A 21,022-nucleotide genomic window follows, 5' to 3' on the forward strand; every position below is an offset into this window, starting at 1 on the left:
GTCATTTTCCAAAAATCTAGGAAGCGAAGCGTCCGCGGAAGCGTCTGCTATATATATATATATATTTTTATATTTTTTTGCATTTATACTCAAAACAAACATCCCAAATACCAAATTAATTGTAGAAGACATGAAAACATGCATATTTTTGCATAAATCAAGATAGATATGGCATCCATGATTCCATTGTAGTTACTAGTATGTACAACAATCATCTATATTCTAGCTATTACAAACATACATCAAATTTTTAAGCATATTATAAAACATAAAACATTTAAGCATATTATAAAACATAAAACATAGAGCATATTATGATTTATCTAGCAAGTGAGCAACTGTCAACATTTGTCATGTCCAAAATTCAAATAATAATGTTTACAAAATACGTCACTTGGTCACCGCCAAGCCAAAAAGGTTCAAAATTCAAATTCACAAGTCTACAAGTCTAATGAGTAATCTATGACAAAAAGTAGTAGATTGTGAATATATCTACTAATCTCTCCTCCTTCCACCACGAATAGAACGTGATGGCGGGCCTCCACGTGGTGGCAATGAAGAAGATGGTCCCTGTGTAAGTCGTGGCACTGAAACTGATGAAGAAGAACCCCCTGCTGTTGGTATTGAACCATGGAACCTAGGAACCAAGGGACCAGATGGGGGTGGGGGTGGTGGCATATCAACACGGTCATCATCATCCTAGAATCGCTCAAAAAATTCATGCAAAAAAAAAACACTAGTTAACAAAAAAATTAAAAACATGAATTAGAGAAATGCTTTATAAGGGAAAATTGGAAAATTCATACCACAATGGACATACCTGGATAAGAGCATCCTCTAATTGCTCTAGTCGCAACACTCCATCCTCCAAATTGGGCTCCTCTGGATTCTTGTCCCAAATCAACAAGTCTTTATTAGACTTTGCATCTTCACAGTAATGGGACAACAATCGCAAGTTGTAATGAACATAAACCAAGCTCCCTGCCCGGTCTAAATTCAACCTGTTCCTTTTAACACTGTGGATGAAAGAATAAGAGCTCCAACACCTCTCTGCAGAAGAAGTGTTTACCACCTGTGATAGCACCCGCAATGCCAAACTCTGTAGAAGTGGAGTACCCCCTCCATGCATGTTCCACCACTCAAGAGCAGAAAAAGTCTCTCGATCTTATATTGCATGCATGCTCCCAAATGGACCAGTGTTGAGCGTATGGTTGCTCACCTGTCTCCGTACCAATGCAGCCTCCTCCTCATCAAGGATTAATTTACTCAATGCAGCCATATATTTTTCGTGAACCTCTCTATCTTGGTGTGGTTTTTTCCTGCTTCCCCCCCCAAGTGCTGGTGTTGAAAGCCATGATGGATGATAGTATTTAGGTGTCAAAACATATGCTAATGCATGCAATGGAATATTTAGCATTTCCCATCGGTTTTGCACCTCTACACGAATATAATTGTACAAGGTGGTATCTCTAGGCTCAACAATGTCTTTAATCTGCCCCAACATGCTATCCATTTGCTCATACACCTCCCCAATTACTGGTCGATCTGAATCTGCAAACTTGATCATGTAATAAATTGGTTTGGTGAATTGCAAAACATATTTAACCTGTGACCAAAAGTAACTGTCAAGAACAGTGTCCTTGACTGCATTAGCACCATCTGTGTCAGTGTTAATTTCATCCCATGTTTCAGCACACACCAGATTAGTTAAAGCTTGTCTCACCCTCACTAGCCGCCTAAAGGTGAGGTAATAACTAGCAAATCTTGTCTTTGCAATTTTAAGCAATTGCAACTTGGAGTAAGTGCCATAGAAGTAGTTTACCCTTGTATGCCCTGTGATGAATTTAATGAGTTGCTTCCCTTTCCTGTAAACCTCAGCAATCCACCCACAATCTTTGTGTTTCACAATATCATGCATCAAAAGGTTCAATGTGTGAACCAGGCACCCAGACCAAAAGATGTGTGGATGAGTACGCTCAATAATTTTTCCTGTTGCCTTACAATTTGCTGCATTATCTGTGATCACTTGAACCACATTATTCGGACCAACATCTTTGATTGATTTCAATAGGAGATCTGCAATGTTTTGTGCAGTTGCACTGATGGAGGAGGAGTCATGACATGCAATAAATACTGCACCACTAGAAGAAACACCAAGAACATTTATCAAATGTTGGTTTCTAATATTTGTCCACCCATCTGATACAATGGATACCCCAGAATCCACCCACTCATGTGTAAAACGTGTCAAAGCTCTTTGAACCTTAGCTTTTTCTCTTTCTAATAACACTGTTCTAGCTTTCTCATAGTTGGGGGCCTTGTATCCTTTTGGGGCTTCATTGATGGCCTTTACCATGTCATGCCAATAGGGAGAGTGAAGCACATTGAATGGTACACCGCAAGCACAAAGAAAACGGACTATCTTTCCATCCGCATCATCCCTCCCAGCAGCATGAAGGAAATCCCCTATTGTTCTTCTACCTCCAGAGGTTGCAGAAGTACCATGAGGAGATGGGCAACTACCAAATTTAGAGGTTGCACTTGATTCAGAATGAGTTTTTTGTTTCTTGTTTTTTTGTTGTGCAGCCATCTCTATTTGGATGTATTTTCTTCTTTCTTCAGTTGAAATGTTTGGGCAAATTTGTACCCCCACAGAACCCTTTTTTTCATCACTGTCCAGCACCCCACAAAGATGCCTCCTCAGACGGGTATATGAACCACAATATGGTTTTCCTCCATGACAACCATGAGGGCACACAAATTTGTAAGAGCCACCACCCTTTCCCCCATCAAGTTTGGTCACATAGTTCCACAAGGGTGTTGATGTACCTTTCCCATCTTGTGCTTCAATGTCCCCTTCAAGTTCATCCCCTTCCTCTTCAAACCCTTCCTCCTCATCATACATTGGGTCACTACTATTAGGACCAAGTTCATCCCCTTCCTCTTCCCTTCTATTCCTCACCCTTGCCATCATTAAAACCAAGAGTGGAATGATACATAGAAGCCAAAAGAACACCATCTTGGAATATGGATATAGGTGGTGGACAACCTGTAAATAAAGGAGCAAGTAGAAACAATGGGAAAGAGTAGGAGAGGGAGGAGAAAAATACAATTTTTTTTTCAAAAAAACAAGGGAGTTTGGGGTTTGAACTTACCTCTTTAGCTCTTGTAGATGAAGTCCTCCAAGCTCTTGCTCCAAGCTCCTCCTCCTTCTCCTAGCTCCTCCAAGCTCTCCTCTCTTCTCCTCTCCTTTCCTCTCTTCTCTTCTCCTCTCCTCTCTTCTCTTCTCCAACTCTCATAAACTCAAAGTGAGAAAATGAGGAATGAATGGGAGCTTTATGCTTTTCATTCCTCACCTAAACTCACCCTAACCCACCCCCTCATTGCTAAGTTAAGTTAACTTTTAAAAAAAATTAAAAAAAATGAAGTTTCATTCCTTAGTCCGCGCGGATTTTTCGGAAGCGCTCCGAAGCGCTCGTGAAGCGTGCGCTTCTGGGTCCGAAGCGTGGCGCTTCCGGAGGCCCGAAGCGCCCTCCGAAGCGCGCTTCGGGGCCAACGCTTCTCAAAAACCAGGAAGCGCATAAAAATGAGGAATCGCGCTTCGGCAAAATCGGAATCGCACTTCCTTGGGCGCTTCCGGAACGCTTCCGTACGGGATGCGATTCCGGCCTAGGATCCGGGGGGGGGCGCTTCCTGCAACACTGTCCCCAGATGCAGCCACTTCAACCATGCTCGTTGCTGCCCACTGACATAGTTACGCAAGTAGCCCTCCAACCACTTGTTAACTATCTCTGTCTGCCCGTCCGTCTGTGGGTGATAACTGGTACTTGGTGTCAAATCCGTCCCCACCAACTGGAAAAGCTCCTGCCAAAACCCGCCCATGAAACGGCTGTCCCTGTCACTGATGATGGTCTTAGGAAGACCATGTAGCCTGAAGACCTCTCTAAAGAACAACTTGGCCACCTGTGCTGCTATGTAATGTGCGGATATGGCGAAAAAATGTGCGTACTTTGTCAGTCGATCAACGACGACAAAGATACGATCCTTGCCCTGCGCCATGGGCAACCCTATGATGAAGTCCATTGAAATACTCTCCCATTTCCCCTCCGGAATGGGAAGACGCTGCAATAATCCTGCGAAATGGCTCATCTCCCCCTTGTTCCTCTGGCAAATTTCGCACTCCTGGATATGCTAGAGTACATCCTCCTTGAGGCCCTTCCATGAGAACCTCTCTCTAATGGCCCTGTAGGTTTTGGTAAACCCCTGATGGTCGGCCAATGGTGAATCATGTGATCCCTGAAGTATCTTCTTCTTGAGCTGAGATCCCTCAGTCAAGAAGATCCGGTCCCTATAGTAGATGATCTCATCGATTACCCTGTACCTGTCATCCGCCACCTGCCCATCCAGAACCTCACATGCAAATCTGTCCTTGGAGTACTCTACTAAGAGTTGAGCCCTCTAGTCTGTGTCCAAGCTCATAAGAGACAACGTGGCTGGTCTACATGAAAGGGCATCTGCTACCACGTTGTTCTTACCCTTGACATTCTCAATGTCAAAATCATACGCTTGGCTCTTACTGATCCACTTCTGCTGCCTCTCCTATAGTTGTTTCTGCTCCAAAAAGAACCTAAGGCTGTTGTGATCAGTCCTCACCCTGATCCTGTTACCCACTAAATACTACCGGAATTTGGCCAATGCATGCATAATGGCCAACATCTCCTTGTCGTACATAAAATACAACCTCTCATGCAGAAAGAGCTTCCGGCTCTCAAAGGCTATAGGTTGACCTCCCTGCATCAACACTACGCTGATCCCCTCTCCCGACGCATCACACTCCAAAACAAATGGCTGCGAAAAATCCGGCAATACAAGCACTGGGCAGCTACTCATAACCTCCTTGAGCCTGTCAAAGGCTCGTTGCGCTGTATCCGACCAACTGAATGCCCCCTTCCTCGTCAAATCTATCAAGGGTGCAGCAAGCTGTGAGAAACTCTTGACGAACTTCCGGTAGTAAGTACAAATGCCAATGAATCCCCGAAGTTCTATCACGTTCCTCAGCTCCGACCAATCTCTAATGGCCCTGATCTTCTCCTCGTGGACTCTCACTCCGTCCACTCCTATGATGTGTCTCAAGTACAACATCTCCGTCAACCCAAACTCACACTTGGAGAGCTTGGCATAGAACTGTTGCTCCTCCAAGATGCGCAACATTGTCTCAATGTGCTAGAGATGCTCCTCCCAAGTCCTGTTGTAAATGAGAATATCATCAAAGAACACCAACACAAACTTCCTCAAGTGACTGCGGAAGATGTGATTCATGCAGGACTAGAATGTAGCTAGGGCGTTGGTTAGCCCGAAGGGCATCACCAAAAACTCAAAGTGCCCATCGTGACACCTGAAGGCGGTCTTGGGAATGTCTTGCTCCCTCACGCAAATCTGATGGTACCCAGATCTCAAATCAATCTTTGAGAAGAACCGTGCTCCTCTCAACTCATCGATCCTGGGTATGGGGTACCTGTTCTTCAAGGTCTTCTTGTTCAGGGCCCTGTAGTCAATGCACATCCTCAATGTGTCGTCCTTCTTCTTCACCAACACCACGGAAGAAGCAAAAGGACTCGTGCTCGACCGAATGTGCCCAAGAGCCAACAACTCCTGAATGGCCCGCTCAATCTCATCCCGATAGGCCTTGGGATGCCTATAGGGGGTAGTAATCACTGCCTGTATGCCCTGCTCAAGCTCAATGGTGTGCTCAAACCCTCGGTCTGGTGGCTGTCCCGACAGAATCTCTCCAAACACTGTGGCATACTGGTCAAGGATGGACTGTATCTCTGGGTGCACCGTCTACCCTGTAGTCCCTGCCTCTGATGCACGCAGCTCCAATACCCACTCTACGTCCCCCTTCCGAAAGACTGCCTCCGTCCGATGAGTTGAAACAGTCTGAGGCGGATATGTGTGTTGTCCCCGTATCTTCTCATGCCTCCTTGTCTTCTCATCATCCCACTCCATCTCTAGGGCCTTCCAATCTGTCGTGACCTTCCCTAGAGTGATAAGCCACTAAACACCCAGTATCATGTTGGTGTCCAGAATATCAACCACAAAAAAGTGGTCAGTCAGTGTGTAGGTGCCCATCGTCACTGATAACTCTGGAACATAACGAGCACACACCATGGTCTGATCTCTTGGGACCAAAACTGAAAAGCCATCGAAGCTCTCTGTCTGTATACCTCTCCGCTCAACCATCTGTGCATCGATGAAGTTGTGGGTTGCCCCACTGTCAACCAAAACTGATACTCGTTGGCCACGTACTGTCCCCCGTACGCGCAGCATCAAATACTTGGGAACTCCTCGCAATGCTACAAGGGCCCCTCTAGTAGGTGCAAAAGCTGCACCACCTGCTACTGGTGGTGGAGGTGGCAAAGGATCCTGCGCGGCATGACTATCTCCTACCTCCACATCATCCTCCTCATCCTCTTCCCCACTGCTCTCGGAGAAGACCTCAATAAAATGTGCTTTGCCAGCAACACATCTATGTCCCGGTGCCCACGGCTCCTGACAAGTAAAGCACAACCGCTTCTTCTTCAGCTCCCTCCTGGCATCATCATCAATCTGTGCTCGTCCTGGATTCCCCTTTGGAGGCGGAATCCTCACATCCTTCCCCTTAGGCTGGAAAGCCTGTCTCTGGGGGTAAGGTGTCCGAGTCCTGGGTAAGGCATCTTGTAAGTCCCGGGTCCTGCTAATAGCATCCTGGAGTGTGGCTGGTCTAGTGGATCTGACTAGACCCTGAAGTGGCTCTTCTAACCCCTCAACAAACATATAGATCCTCCATGTTGCGGATAGATCTGGTACCATCACTGAAACCCTCAAGAAGTTTCCAATGTAGGTCTCTGGGTTCCCAGTCTGTTTGAGCCTCGTCGGCTCAACAAAGTGTTGTTCCGGATCCCCCCGGTCAAACCTCTCTATCAATCTCCTGGTGAACTCGGCATATGTTGTCACTGTGGAGTGTCCGAGTATAACCATCTGATGGAACCACCAGTCCTGGGCCTCACCATCCAAATGTAATGTCGCCACCTTGATGGCCTCTGTCTCCGACATCTGGTTAAGCTGGAAATAGATGTCCAGCTTCTCCACCCAAGACTTTGCCGAACTGTTTGATGAGCCATCAAACGTAAGCAAGTGGAATCTACTAGCTGTGCGATGGGTGTCTCCATCATGATAATGCCGGTATCCTCTATGATGGTCGCGGGGTCTACTATCTCGCTGGCGCTGAACAAAGTCTCTGAATGAGAGAGCATCCCTAAACTCCTGCCCATAGGCCTAGTACTCTGCAAAATAATCGCCCATATGACCGAGCTCTGCCTCCTGCTGGGCTCCGACCCCCGTGTCTGCTCCTAGGAAAGTGGGCATGGTAGAGCGTGTAGGGGCATGTGAGGCCATCTGCTGAGTGGAATCACGTTGAGTGGCACCCTGCTCTGGCAAATGGTGGGATGTACCCGATCCCTCACCAACCTAGAAAACCCATGGGTTCTCATGCTGTCTAGCCTTCACCGCCGTGAATCTCTACCCCATCACCTCGATCTGCCTCGACAGGTCCTGCACTAATTTGAGGAGCATGTCCGCAAATCTCTTCCCGTCCTCATCTGCCATCGGATCCTCCTGCTCTGCGTCCACCACAAGCTCCTCCTGTTCTGTGTTCACCACAGGCTCCTCCTGTTCTGTGTCCACCACCAGAACACAGTGTCCCTCTCCGTAGGTGTTCTCCAACCTACGCTCAATATCTCTGTATTTCCTACCTCTATAACAGATGTAGGGCTTCTCCCTCGGTGTCATAGACTGCTAACTCCACAGGCTAAGCCAGATCTATGCTCTGATACCACTGTAATATCCCTTATCAGAGATATCCCTCAAACATAAGCAAACTCCAACCAGAGAAATAACAGTAGTGCAACATACAATAATGTATACATGGAATATAAGCAGATACTCAAGAAATGCAGAGAGAAATGCTAAGCCATTTTATTATACTAAGTAATGGAAAGAGTACAAGAGGTGATCAGAAAGATAGCACCTCGACTTGCACAAGGCAAGTGAAGGAATACACTCAAAATGGTAAGGAAATGGCCTCTCTCTGAACTACGTCCAAGCTGTCAGAGAACTGCTATGTTGCTACTACTGCTGGAATCAACTGAGGATTTGGGGCTGTTCCCCTCCTCAGAAAATGTTGAAACTCTGAAATCAGCCTCTGCTCAATAAACCCAAAAAAGCCTAGAAAGCTTTTTCTAAAATAGCTGACCCCCAAAAATCACCCCCTTGGGGATCTACACAATCCCTCAAGGCTCTGCATTGCCCTTGAAGAGAATCCTCCAAAACTCTACCTGAAACTCTGCCAAAATCCTACGATATGCAAGGACTAATCCCTTGCTCAATCTACCAGTGCAAATCCTCCACATAAACCCAATCCGGAGCTCCTGCCAAAAGAGACTGCATCCTCCCCTCTCAAGACTGCGCAGTCACCAAAATGCTCAGTTCCTCCTCAACTCCTAAAATCACTCCTCCTGCAAAATACTGCTAAACTACCTTGCCCGAGCAGGCACTTCAAGTCCCCTAGGGCTAAGGGTGAGATCTTCGAACGGAGACACTCGATGCACTAAACAGTGCTGCAGACAGGCTAAACAGCTAGCGTGCTCTAATTCGAAGTGACTAGCTCAAATACAACATAATCGAATGATCAAAATGAGGAGGCTCCTCTCTCCTTTATAGCGCTGACCTCTCTCGAAACCCTAAGGCCCACCTCCTCCAACGTAGCCTCTCTCTTGCCACGTGTTCCTTCTCCATCTGCACAGTCCCTCCAAGTGTCTACGTGGGCCCCTTCTCTACGTGGTCCTTGGGCCCCCTTGGCTCCCCTTTTAAGTTACAACGTTGTGCTACTAGGGAGTGACTTTATTCATAAAGTGAGTTATGTCCCCCATTTCCTCACCTTTTTATTTATAAATAACTATAGAAGGCAAAATTGAGCAAGATCGAATATTCCAATTAGCCATGGCTAATTAGGAATATTACACAAGCATACTATAGACACTGTCCACTTTTAAACCATACAAATCATCACGGCCATATAATCGTTTGTCATTGTCTAAATAAGAGAATTTGTCCTACTGAATGTCATCCTTAATAGTTGAGATCAGTGTTGCGGGTGAGCGCCCCCCCCTCAATCCCGCTCCCAATCCGCACTCCGAGCGGGTGCGACATGGGAGCAGGTTGGGAGCGCGCTCCCTAAAAAAATTTCGCTCCCTACCTTTTTGGCAGCGTTTTGCCTTTTTTGCAATTCTTTTAGTAGTAATGTTCGAAATGCAAATTTTTTTAAAGAAACAAATAATTTTTTAGTGGGGCACCTTAATGATCAAGTCTCGGCCCTAGTATTGATACGCTATTCATGGTAATGTTAAATTCTTAAAGTAAAAGGATGAAAATGAAGATTAAGGAGAATGATGAAAATGACGATTAAGGAGAATGTCACTTTTACTTAAATTTTTAACATTACCATGAAATGACTCAGGATCAGTGTTGCGGGGGAGCGCCCCTCCCCGATCCCGCTCCCAATCCGCGCTCCGGGCGAGAGCGACTCAGGATCGGGTCAGGAGCGCGCTCCCGGTAAAAAAATTTGCGCTCCCTGCCAAACCCGGGAGCGGATCAAGGAGCGTCGCTCCAGGAGCGAATTTTATAACCCGGGAGCGATCAAGGGGCGAACGCTCCCGGAGCGACACGAACGGCGGGCGGGAGCGAATTCGGCGGGGAACAAAAAATAAATAAATAAATAAAAATAAAAATCGCTGCTAAAAAAATCAAAATTTTTTTTTATAAATTGGGGGAGGGAGGGGCAAAAGGGCTTCATTGTGACTGAGAGTTGAGTGAGAGGCTCATTTGAGAGAGGGAGATTGAAAGTGTGAGAGTGAAGACAGAGGAGCAAGGAGAGAGTGAGACTGAGAGAGAGCAAGGTGCCAAGGAGAGAGCAAGGAGCAAGGAGAGAGTGAGGAAAGAGCAAGGTGCAAGGGGAGATTGGATGCATTTGAGGTAGGTTCGCCGCTCTACAATGTTGAATAGAATGTTTAGCATTTTTTTTAATGTTTATTAAATTATTCCTAATTTCTAAATAAATAAATACATTTTTCTCTATTTCGGTTTCCCATTCCCATTCCCATTCCATTTTATTAAATTTTGCAGATTCAAAACTACAAATTTCAAACATCATGGTTATATTTCTTGGCATTTTCTTCTTCTTGGTTCCTTTTCTGATTATTATGGTGCTGGAGACTAGAAAAATGAGGGTTCAAATTGAAAAAGGGGATGAAGAAGGGGAACAAAGTGGATTTGATGAAAACCTCGGTGAGGAGGAGCTGGAGGAGAGTGAACATGATTCAGCTCAAAAAATTAAACAAGACCAAACCCCATTGTGGAAATATGTTAACAGGCCTGAAGCAGGGAAAGTGGGTGGAACCACTAAATTTCATTGCCCCCATTGCAACAATAATTACACAGGTTCATACACCCGTGCCAGAAAACACCTCTGCGGGAAAATGCCATGGGATGGAGATAAACAATAGGAATCAAAACTTGTACAGGTGTGTCAGCAGCAGATAGAGCCAAATACAAAGGGAAGAGGAGGAAGCCCAATACAAATCTAAAAAATCAAAGGGTTTCTTTGAACCAAGCTCACAGACACAATCACATGCACAAAGAACTCCTTCAGCATCCTCCCAAGGCAGTGGATATGGAGGCACAGGGTCACCAGGTTTAAGGCGTAGAACCATATCAGATTTCCTTGACGAAGGGTGTAAGAATGATGCGGATTCAAAATTTTACAGGTTTCTCTATGCATGTGGGATACCATTCAATGTTCTTCGCTCACCTTATTGGCACGAAATGGTTTCTGCTATAAATGATGCCCCTAAAGGATACAAGAGCCCTAGGTATGACAAGGCAAGAACCGTTGGACTTGATCATGAAAAAGCAAAAATATCACATTCTTTGAATAGAATGACAAGTTCTTGGACTGACCATGGGTGTCCATTGTATCTGAGGGATGGACAAATGTAAAAGGCAAGCCTTTGATAAGTGTTCTTGCTGTGTCTGTTAGTGGTGCCATCTTTCTTTCAGCATATGATTGCTCAGACAAGTTCAAGACCAGCATCAACATTGTAGAAGCATTACTTGAAACAATTGACTATATTGGACCATACAATGTCATCCAAGTCATCACTGATAATGCTCCTAATTGTAAGGCAGCGAGAGCAATTATTGAGGATAAATACCCCAACATATTTTGGTCTGGGTGTTTTGATGCATGATATTATTAAGAACAAAAAAGGAACATTACAAATGGATTGGTGATTTGTACAAGAAAGGCAAACAAATGATAAAATTTATTACAAATCATAGCAATACCCATGGCCTTTTCCGCAGTCACTCAAGATTGGAGTTGTTGAAGATTGCGAGCACTAGATTTGGTAGCTATTACCTCACCTTCAGGCGCCTTTTTAAGGTAAGAGAGTCATTGGCTAGCATGGTATCAAGTCCACCCTGGCAGTTATTAAAGGAAAGGGCTACAAATGCAGCTGACAAACAAGGTTTTGAACTGGTGGAGGAGGCCACTCTTGATGGTATGTTTTGGGCACGTGTGAGGCAAGTATTGGATTTCACCAAGCCCATTTATCACATAATTCGGTTTGCAGATACAGATAAACCAGTGATTGGCGAGGTCTATGAGCAGATGGATACCATGTTGGGGCAAATAAAAGATATTGTTCATAACAATGATCCCAACTTGTACAAACCGATTCACGATTGTGTGTGTGTACAGTGGGATAAACTTAATCTTCCACTACATTGCTTGGCGTATATCCTTACACCAAAATACTACTCTACATCTTGGTTGGGCCAACCTACACCAGGGGGTGGGGTTAGGACCAAACCCCATATAGATGAAGAGGTATCTAAAGGATATTCGGAAGCATTAGAAAAGTTGGTACCTGACAAGGAGGAATGTGCTAGTGTGCACCTTGAAATAGGCAGATACTTCAATAACACTGGTTTGTTTGGTACCTTCCATGCAATGGAAGACACAGACAGATTTGATGCTCTCACATGGTGGGAATCATATGGCGGCCATGGACTTTTGCCAAAATTGGCAAAAAAAGTTCTCTCACAGGTTGTAAATACATCTTCTGCAGAGAGGTGTTGGAGCACCTACAGCTTCATACATAATGTGAAAAGAAACAGTACAGCTTCATACATAATGTGGAAAGAAACAGACTCAATGAAAACCAGGCAGAAAGCTTGGTTTATGTGCACTACAACTTGAGGTTGTTGAGTCATTACTGTGATCGGGCTTATGAGGATCCAACATATAAAATTTGGGACAACCACCCAGAGGATGACAATTTGGAGGATGGCACTATACATCTTGAAGAACTAGAAGAGGAACTTATAAGGAAGATGAAGCAGCAACCATGCCACCTCGACCATCCAGTAGCAGTGCTTGAATTCTGAGTCTTGTTCCTTTGTTATCGCCACCTCCATCTACACCCTCACTTGGAGGGCATGTGCCTTCTAGTTCTGGTCGTCGGTCTATGCGGGAGACTCCTAGAAGACCACCACAACCTACTCATACATTAGACTCTCGTGGCAAGGGCCACATGCAATAGTAGATAATAGATTTACAATTTACTTGTCTTTTCTAGTTTCTATTAGTTTTCATAACTGTTGAGTCTTGACTCTTGACTTTTTCATATCATAATGATATTTTTTTGTAAACAATATATGACTGTGACAATGAAAGTTTGAAGTTTGAAGTTGGCAATTATAACTCATTGGTAATGATTCTAAATTATGAATATGATGCTTCGTGAAAGTTGTTTCATTTCATTTCATAATTCATTTTATAACATTTCTTTTTTTGCTAGAGCAAGAGACTTTCCTTCTATTTCAATAACCCAAAAGTAAAGTTACAATAAGTATAAAAGGCCTGAAAAACTTAAGGCCTATGAAACCAAAGAGATCAAACTAACAAGGATGAGACCCACCAAACCAACTACAGGACAAGCTAACAATCAAATCATCCCCCCGAAAACAAGAAGACCCAAGGTCAAAATCCGCAATACATCCCGTGATTAACTTGCAAAGAGTGAACCGACACGCGATCCCACAAACAAGCCCGACGAGATCTGACCGTTGAATGCCCCCGCGGAAAAGGATGACGCTGAGAAATATCGGAGAGCCAAGATGCAAGGACTTTAAGGCGCGATCAAAGGAATCGCTCTCAACTAGCCAAAACCACTTACCATTCTTGCGCCTTGCGATCAAAAGAAAACCACTTCTTGCCTGGTTTTCCGAATCAGAAGAAAAGAAGCGGGGAAAAATCGTCGTGGGAGCAAACCAGCCTTTCATCCTGCTAAAACTGGCAATAAAGCTCGCCGCTGAACCATTCTGTAACTGCAATGAAACCCTGTGTCGCCATTCAACTACAAATGAAACTCTGTGTCACCATTCAAGGAACGAAGGAGATAAGTTTCCGTACCTCTCAGTAAGATATCCCCATGCAGAGAAAGCCCTATGACAAGGATCCGACCGCAAAATTGAGAAAGAACAGGCATAAAGAGCTTTAATCATGTCCTGCCTCTCGTGCCCAACAATCAAAAATTTCTTTGTCCTCTGCGGCTTGAGCGTCGCAGAGGGCTTTTAGCCTGCTTGGAGGCATCTCCTGCCATTTCATTTCGATTCTGCATTCAGGATTTATCACACCTTGGTTGGCCAGTAGATCTGCAAGTTTGTTGGCCTTCCTCCGAACATGATTGAAGCTAACCGTTCTTAGACTCTGGAGATGTTTTTGGATTCTCTGGTACACTTGTATAAGTCTCCATTGTTTTGAGACTCTTTCAGGCACTGTTCCATAGCTGATTTTCTTGACTGCATTTATAGAAATCTCAGAGTCTGCTTCGATGAGAACATTTGAGCTGTGATTGAGTTTAAGAAGCTCTAGACATTGTTCCAAAGCCATTAATTCAGCCATGTTGTTGGTGGCTTGGCCTAAATGACAGTGGAAAGTAAAAATTATTTTTCCGTCTTCATCTCTTAACACACCTCCATAACCTGCTATCCCCAGGTTGCTTTTTGAAGCCCCATCAATGTTGCATTTCAGATAACCTTTTGGTGGAGGATGCCAGAACTCCTTTTCCTTTTCCAACATTTTTTCTTTTTTGCTTAGACCATTGAGGATGATCTCATGCATTCCCAGCTGCTTGAGAGTTCTCAATTCAAGTGTCGTGGGAGGATTCGAGGGATAACTGTGCACTGTGGTGGAAACGATCTCCTTTATCTGCTTTAAGATCAATTCCATAAGGCAAAGAGGAGTAGTTTTTTCATCCTTGAAAATTCTTTTATTCCTTTCTTTCCAAGCATTCCAGATAATGAAGCTTGGTGTAAAGGTCCAGGCTAAATTAAGGATCTCATACTCTGAAAAGTTTTTTCTCCACTTGTTCAGGGTGTTAATAATGCTACCTTTGTCTCTGTCTGTTTGTTGACAAATGCTATTGAAAGAGTCCCACAACCAGGAGGTATAGGTGCAGTTATTGAGAATATGCTCCATAGTCTCCTCTTGAGCCTCACATAATTGGCATCTAGAAGGCCCCATCACCCCCCTCTTCTGAATGTTTTCCCAAGTTAATATTTTCTTGTGATGAACTAACCACATAAACAGTTTGATCTTCATCCATCCTTTGTGGCTCCAAAGTTTTTGCCAAGACTTAGCCAAAACGCAGGGATCAAGGTTAAGAGAAATTCTTTTAGCTTCCTTAATGTTGAAGATTCCTTCTTTGTTTTGGCCCCATCTTAACTGATCCTGCCCATCTGTAACTAAGATTTTCCTCTATTCTAAAATTTTCATGAGTTCTTCTGATTTTGCTTTTAAGGGGTCGTCCGCTCTGCATTCTATAGTCCTCTAGCTTCTCCATTTCTCAGTGTCCTGAGGAAGATTCCAGAAGTCCCTAACTTTAATTAGTCCTTGGAAATCAATTTCTTGCTTGATGCCTATAAAGTCCTCCCTTATCAACATAGGTTCTTGTTGCCATTTATCTTCCCAGAAGAGAGCCTAATCTCCTGCTCTGATTTCCCAGAAGCTGTTGTTTTGTACCAGGCTTTTGTTTTCCCAGGCTTTATTCCAGATGTGAGAGCCTTTTATGTTCCCTGACATTCTGATAAGATCACTCGTTTGCCAGGAGTTAGCTTATTTCTCTTTCCAGGTTTTAGCCCATTGCACCCTTGGTTTCTTAACCCATCTCCACCAGATTTTGGCTCCTAAAACACTACTTAGAATCTCCTGATCGTCTAGGCCTAGGCCTCCATGACTTTTGGGTTTGCAGATTTTATCCCAAGAAACAAGGGCCCATTTCTTTCTGGTTTCCTCCTTGCCCCAGAGAAAGTCTCTCTGAAGGTTCCTGAATTGCTGTAAGACTCCTTTGGGAGCTGGCAAGGCTAATAAAAAGAAAACAGGGATAGATTGAAGAACTGCCTTCATTAAAATCAATCTGCCCGCAAGGTTCAACGCTCTGTAAGTCCATCTTTTGATCTTGTTGTTAAGCACATGTTCCTAGATACTTTTGTGCATTGGTTTATCCGTTAGGGGGATTCCCAAATATTTAGAGGGGAGGACCTCCCTTTGGAAGCCCAGAATTTTGGAGATGTTCCTTTGAATAGCAATGTTAGTGTTGAAGAAAAAAAAAATTGATTTGGAGAGATTGACTTCCATACCTGAAGCCGAGGCAAAGTCATTTAAGATTTTTTTGTATGTTGTAGCTTCCTTGACTGTGGGGATACCCTGCAGCATGGTGTCATCCACAAATTGCTAATGAGTCAAGGCTTGGCCGTTCTCCGTTAAATGTAGGCCCTTGATCTTTCCCAAGACTTTAGCCTTTTTAATGGTTCGGCCCAATCCTTCCATCATGAGGATAAAAAGAAAGGGAGAGAGAGGGTCTCCCTGCCTGAGGCCTCTGGAAGGCGTGAAGATCTCTGAGGGTGAGCCATTCACCAGAATTGAAAAGCTGGGTGAAGTAACCAAAGCCATAACCCATCTGATCCAGTCATGATCAAACCCAAAAGCAGAAAGGACCTTTTTGATGTAAGTCCAGTTCACCTTGTCATACGCTTTTGCAATGTCTAATTGCATGATCATACTGGCCTACCTTTTACTAGTGAGAGAATGAACAACCTCATGGGCTTGAATAATATTATCCAAGATTTGCCTTCCTTCAACATAACCAGACTGTTCCCCAGATATCAAAGAAGGAAGAAGAGGTTTGAGTTTGTTGGCCAAGATCTTGGAAATAATTTTGTAAACAACATTGCATAAAGCAATAGGCCTGAACTTGTCAGGAGTCAGGGCTGAGTCCTGTTTGGGGATCAGGGAGATGAAGGAGTTGTTGAGGGCTTTCAGAATGGATTTACTTCTTCTGGAGTCCTCAACCACCTCCAAAATGTCTTGTTTGACAACATTCCAGAGGCTTTGAAAAAGTCAACATTGAAACCATCTGGACCTGGAGCTTTGCCATTCTGCATATCTTTAATAACCATACTGACCTCTGCTTCAGTTACTGGTTTGTTCAGATTAAAGTTATCTTCTCTGGATACCATCCTGGGAATATTCTTTGTAATTTCCTTGATGTAGTGGTCTCTGTCTGGATTATTTTCATTTGTGATGCCTCTGAAATATTGAACCATCACCCCTTCAATATTCTTGTGAGAGGTCTGAAGCTCCCCATCTTCATTCAAAATTGAGGAGATTCTATTGTGCGTTCTATTGGCTATGGTGGAACAGTGGAAAAAAATGGTGTTTCGTTCACCTTCTTTCAGCCATTGGACTCTTGCCTTTTGTCTCCAAAAGATTTCCTCCTATTTGCATAAATTCTCCCAATCAAGGTTGAGTTTTTCAGCTTGCTCACTTTTGTTTTTATCAAAACCATCTGTGATCATTGCTTGGTTTAGTTCCTGCAATTTGATCTCTACTGATTTTTTGTTTATAAAAATGTTGCCAAAATCCTTCTTGTTCCATTCTTTGAGTTTGATTTTTATGTGCTTTAGTCTTTTATGAAGGAGGAACATTTTGGAGCCCTGAACCTGAAGATCTTCGGACCACCATTTTTCAATGTTGCTGATGAAATCTGGATGGGAGAGCCAGATATTCTCAAATCTGAAGGGTCTGTTTCTGGGAGCATCAATTCCCTTGATTTCTAATTGAATCGGCCACTGATCAGAGCCTCCAAATGGCAGAACACTTGAAGATATTTCTGTATTTGTGAGCATCATCTTCTCGGAGATCAAAAATCTGTCTAACTTGGAGGCAACCTGAGCATTGCCGCCTCTTTTGTTGTTCCAAGTAAAAAGATTGTTATGCATTTCAGAGTCAACCATTTTCATGTCTTCTGTGAAAGAATGGAATCCTACTGAATCTCTACTAAGGATTCTAGTGCCTCCTTTTTTTTCCGAAAGAGATTTAATCATGTTAAAGTCTCCACCAATGACCCAAGGGATTTCTTCATGTCTGCTTCTGAGATCTGCCAGGGAGTTCAGAAATCTAAGCTTCTCATCAATTCTCTGAGGACCATAGACATTCGTAACCAGGAAGGTCTCAGACATCCCCATTGGTTGAATGATAGCTGATAAGTAATTTCTTGTCGCCTCCGCATCTACAATGTTGACTTTTTGGGGGTTCCAAAGAGTGAGAATGCCTCCCGCTATGTTCTCTGCTTTGACTTCTAGAAACTCAAATTTGCTAAGCCATTTGTTATGGATTTGTTTTATTTTCTGAATGGAGCATTTTGTTTCTTGAATGAAGATTATGTCCGGCATTGCTAGTTTCATTCTATTACTTAGCATTCTCTGTTTTCTTTTACTACCTAGACCTCTGATATTCCATGAAATGAACTTCATAATTAAAGATTTGTAAAGGAGTAACTGGTTAGATCTTTCATCTTACCCGAATCTATCATTAGCTTTCCACACTCCATCAGGAGTTCATTTTTCTTTTTTCTGCCTCTCTTCTTACCTCGATTTCTGGTGGCTAATCCTGGGTTTACTTTCATTGTTTTCACTCCTCTGTGCTCCTGTTTGTGGATACTTGTACCTTTCTCCTGTCCTCATTCCTGAGTCTTCCATAAGAGCAGCTGATGTATTCTGTCACATTCTTCTTGAGGCAGAGAATCTATTCCTTCTTTGGTTCCTTGCATCAGGAATCCTTCCAGATCCAAGTTTTCCTTGTCAAGGATATCTTGTAGTTCGTGTTCTTCCAGATCTGTTTCGCTTTGGGTCATTTCCTGGTCCATTTCCATTTCTGTTTCACTTCTCATGGCTTCTTTTTGAGAGTCAATGTCTGAAGAATGATTTGTCTCCTCTTTTTTCCCCTTTTCTTTAGCAGTTTCCTCCTGATTTTGAATCTCTCTTGTGATTTCTTCAGGCTCTTCCGGCACTTGAAACTTATTCTGACTACCCTTTTGCCCCTCAATATGATGTTGCTTTGGTCCCCTTTCCCCCCCCCCTTCCTCTGCTAGCCACTTTCTGGAAGCTTTCAGTGTCCTTCGTTGCATTCAGTTTATCTTTGTTATCTTCTTTGCTGAGAGGGCAGTCTCTTAATAAATGCCCATGTTCATGACATCTTCGGCATCTGAAGGGGATATGTTCGTAGTCTACCGTCTGCACCCACTCCTCATCAAAAACTTCCAAGATGACTTCGTCCGGAAGTGCTCTTGATAGATCCATTTCCACACATATCCTAGCAAAGGAGGTATATTTTCCTCTTCTTGTGGCTTCAGAAGCTTTAACATAGCATCCTAGTTTATTACCAATGGCAGCCAACGATTCAGTTTGCCAATAGTCAAGAGGTAGAGAGTAGAGCCTTACCCACACGAGAACAGAAGAGAAAGTCTCCCTCTCTGGGACAAAGTTCATTCTCCAAGGACTCATGTAGAGACCTGCTACAGCAAAAAAATATGGTCCTCCCTCGAATATTCTGTCTTTATCCTCGATATTGGAGAACACTACTGTGAAGAATCCTTTTGACCCTAGATGTAGGTCAATGCTTCCTTTGGGCTTCCAATGATACTTGATCCACGTCTGTAAAACCTTTTCAGTGGGCCATAGTCCCATGAATTTACAAATAATGGTGTAGGTTCCCATATGTTCCCTGTGCTCCTGCAGAGCAGGATCATTTAACATTACTCGAGGAGTGATTTATGCTTTTGGTTTGCAGGGTCCTTTCTGTTTTCTGTCTCTTGAACCCAGACTTTTGTCTTCTTCCTCTTTGTCCTTTGTGATGCTGTCTTCTTTTGTTCGGTGCCATCTGTTTCCTTTTCATTGACCCTATTTTTGAAGTTTATATCGCCTTCACTAGTTCCAGCAGTTGATTTACTTCTGTTGGCCACTGCTTCTTTGTGAGAGGGAGTCGAGCTCCCCCCCTGCCATTCTCCATTCGAATCTAACTCTGCTCGCACTGGTTACTCTGGCCGCTGCATGTCTCCCGCGCTCCCTCCGCCTTTTCTGAACACCGAATATATATATGCGTCATTTTATAACTTTTCATTTCATGTTAACAGTTAGATATTATTTCTTGTAATGGTTAAACTTAGCTTACAAGTACAACTTTGGTGATCAATGATGATAAATGTTATATATTGAATTTTCAATTTTGAAAGCTTGAAGTTGAAACTTTAAGATTGATGAATCATGATTCACGAGACTCAATATGTTGTAATATGTATGTTACTAACTTGTGGACGTCGTTGATGAAAATTATAACTTCTAGATGATTGATGTTATATGGTTCAATGATCAATCTATGTTTTTTATGTTTTTTATATCTAATTCATCATTCTACATGTTTTTGTTGACATATTGTATCAAAATATAAATAAAAAAAAAAAAAAAAAAAAATATTATATATATATATATATATGTATATATATATTATATAAAAATCGCTCTGGGATTCACTCCCAAACCAGGAGCTTTTGAAAATGTCGCTCCCGCTCCCGTTTTCACTCCCACTCCCCGCTTTCGCTCCCGCTCCCATGTAACACTGCTCAGGATGTTTGAGAGTGGTTCCCGCCTCATTGGATTTCATATGGAGAAAGTAGAATTTTAGATTTCATTCAAAATCCAGCAGACTTATCAGTTTTTCAAGATTTCAGGATTGGGGGATTGCAATGTTTCCGTTGAATTTTGTCATGTATTAGGTTATGGAACTCGTATTTAATCAAGAGCACCAATCCCTCTATGTACCTTGATGTTAGTGACATTGGTTGTCGAACTCCTCTATCATGACCCTCCTAAAAATGTACGCATCACTCAAACAAAATCTTGACTTGACATGCTATGCTTTTTCTATCTTATGTTAATGCTTAGAGAGTGATATTAATGACAAAGATCCCTTTGGGTATTAATGCTTAGAGGGTGATATTAATGACAAAGATCCCTCTGGATATTAATGCTTAGAGGGTGATATTAATGACAAAGATCCTGATTTTCCAACAAGACTAAAAAATTAGACATTTCCCGTGGTGGCAAGAGGCCCAAGCATAAGAAATAGATAATAGATTTACTTCTCTTTTCTAGTTTCTAGTAGCTTTTATAACTATTGACTCTTTCATATTTATTATGATATTTTTAAAACAATATATGACAATTTAAGTTTGAAGTTGGCAATTATAACTCATTAGTAATGAATTATGAATATGATGCTTCATGAAAGTTGAAAGTTGTTTTATTTCATTTCATTTTATAACATTTCATTTCATGTTGATACTATTTGTTGTGATGGTTATACTTAGCTTACAAGTACAACTTTGGTGATCAATGATGATAAATGTTATATATTGAATTTTGAAAGCTTGAAACTTTAAGATTAATGAATCATGAGACTCAATATGTTGTATGTTACTATGTTACTAACTTGTGGACGTGGTTGATGAAGATTATAACTTCTAGA

At 42.8% G+C, this 21,022-nt stretch overlaps 2 protein-coding genes across 3 annotated transcripts in view; both read right to left on the minus strand.

Moving 5' to 3' along the window:
* EMB2453 (Tetratricopeptide repeat (TPR)-like superfamily protein) overlaps positions 1–21,022 on the minus strand; it is a 128,114-nt gene that overhangs the window by 74,137 nt on the left and 32,955 nt on the right. The gene's annotated exons all lie outside the window — the stretch shown is intronic.
* On the minus strand, positions 400–2,374 carry LOC149225301 (uncharacterized). 2 transcript variants are annotated; one of them, XR_016247664.1, is made up of 2 exons: positions 821–2,374; positions 400–699 (listed from the first exon to the last, which is right to left on the minus strand). XR_016247664.1 is itself a non-coding variant. In XM_089377049.1 (2 exons), exons 1-2 carry the CDS (start codon positions 1,127–1,129, stop codon positions 496–498), a joined length of 513 nt encoding a protein of 170 aa, XP_089233175.1. In that variant the 5' UTR covers positions 1,130–1,326; the 3' UTR covers positions 400–495. The 2 variants fall into 2 exon arrangements, 1 of the variants encoding a protein (XP_089233175.1); XM_089377049.1 differs by having other exon boundaries at positions 821–1,326.

The sequence above is a fragment of the Pinus tabuliformis genome, chromosome J (genome assembly GCF_031772625.1).
Source record: "Pinus tabuliformis cultivar Carrire ecotype Pingquan chromosome J, CPIR1, whole genome shotgun sequence".
In the NCBI taxonomy this organism is placed as follows: Eukaryota; Viridiplantae; Streptophyta; class Pinopsida; order Pinales; family Pinaceae; genus Pinus; species Pinus tabuliformis.

Bases quoted from the DNA above. Each gene is read 5' to 3' on its own strand.
- LOC149225301 (XM_089377049.1), bottom strand. From the start codon at position 1,129: ATGCATGGAGGGGGTACTCCACTTCTACAGAGTTTGGCATTGCGGGTG. The intron at 700-820 runs GTATGTCCATTG...GAGCGATTCTAG, and splicing joins TAGAGGATGCTCTTATCCAG to GATGATGATGACCGTGTTGA.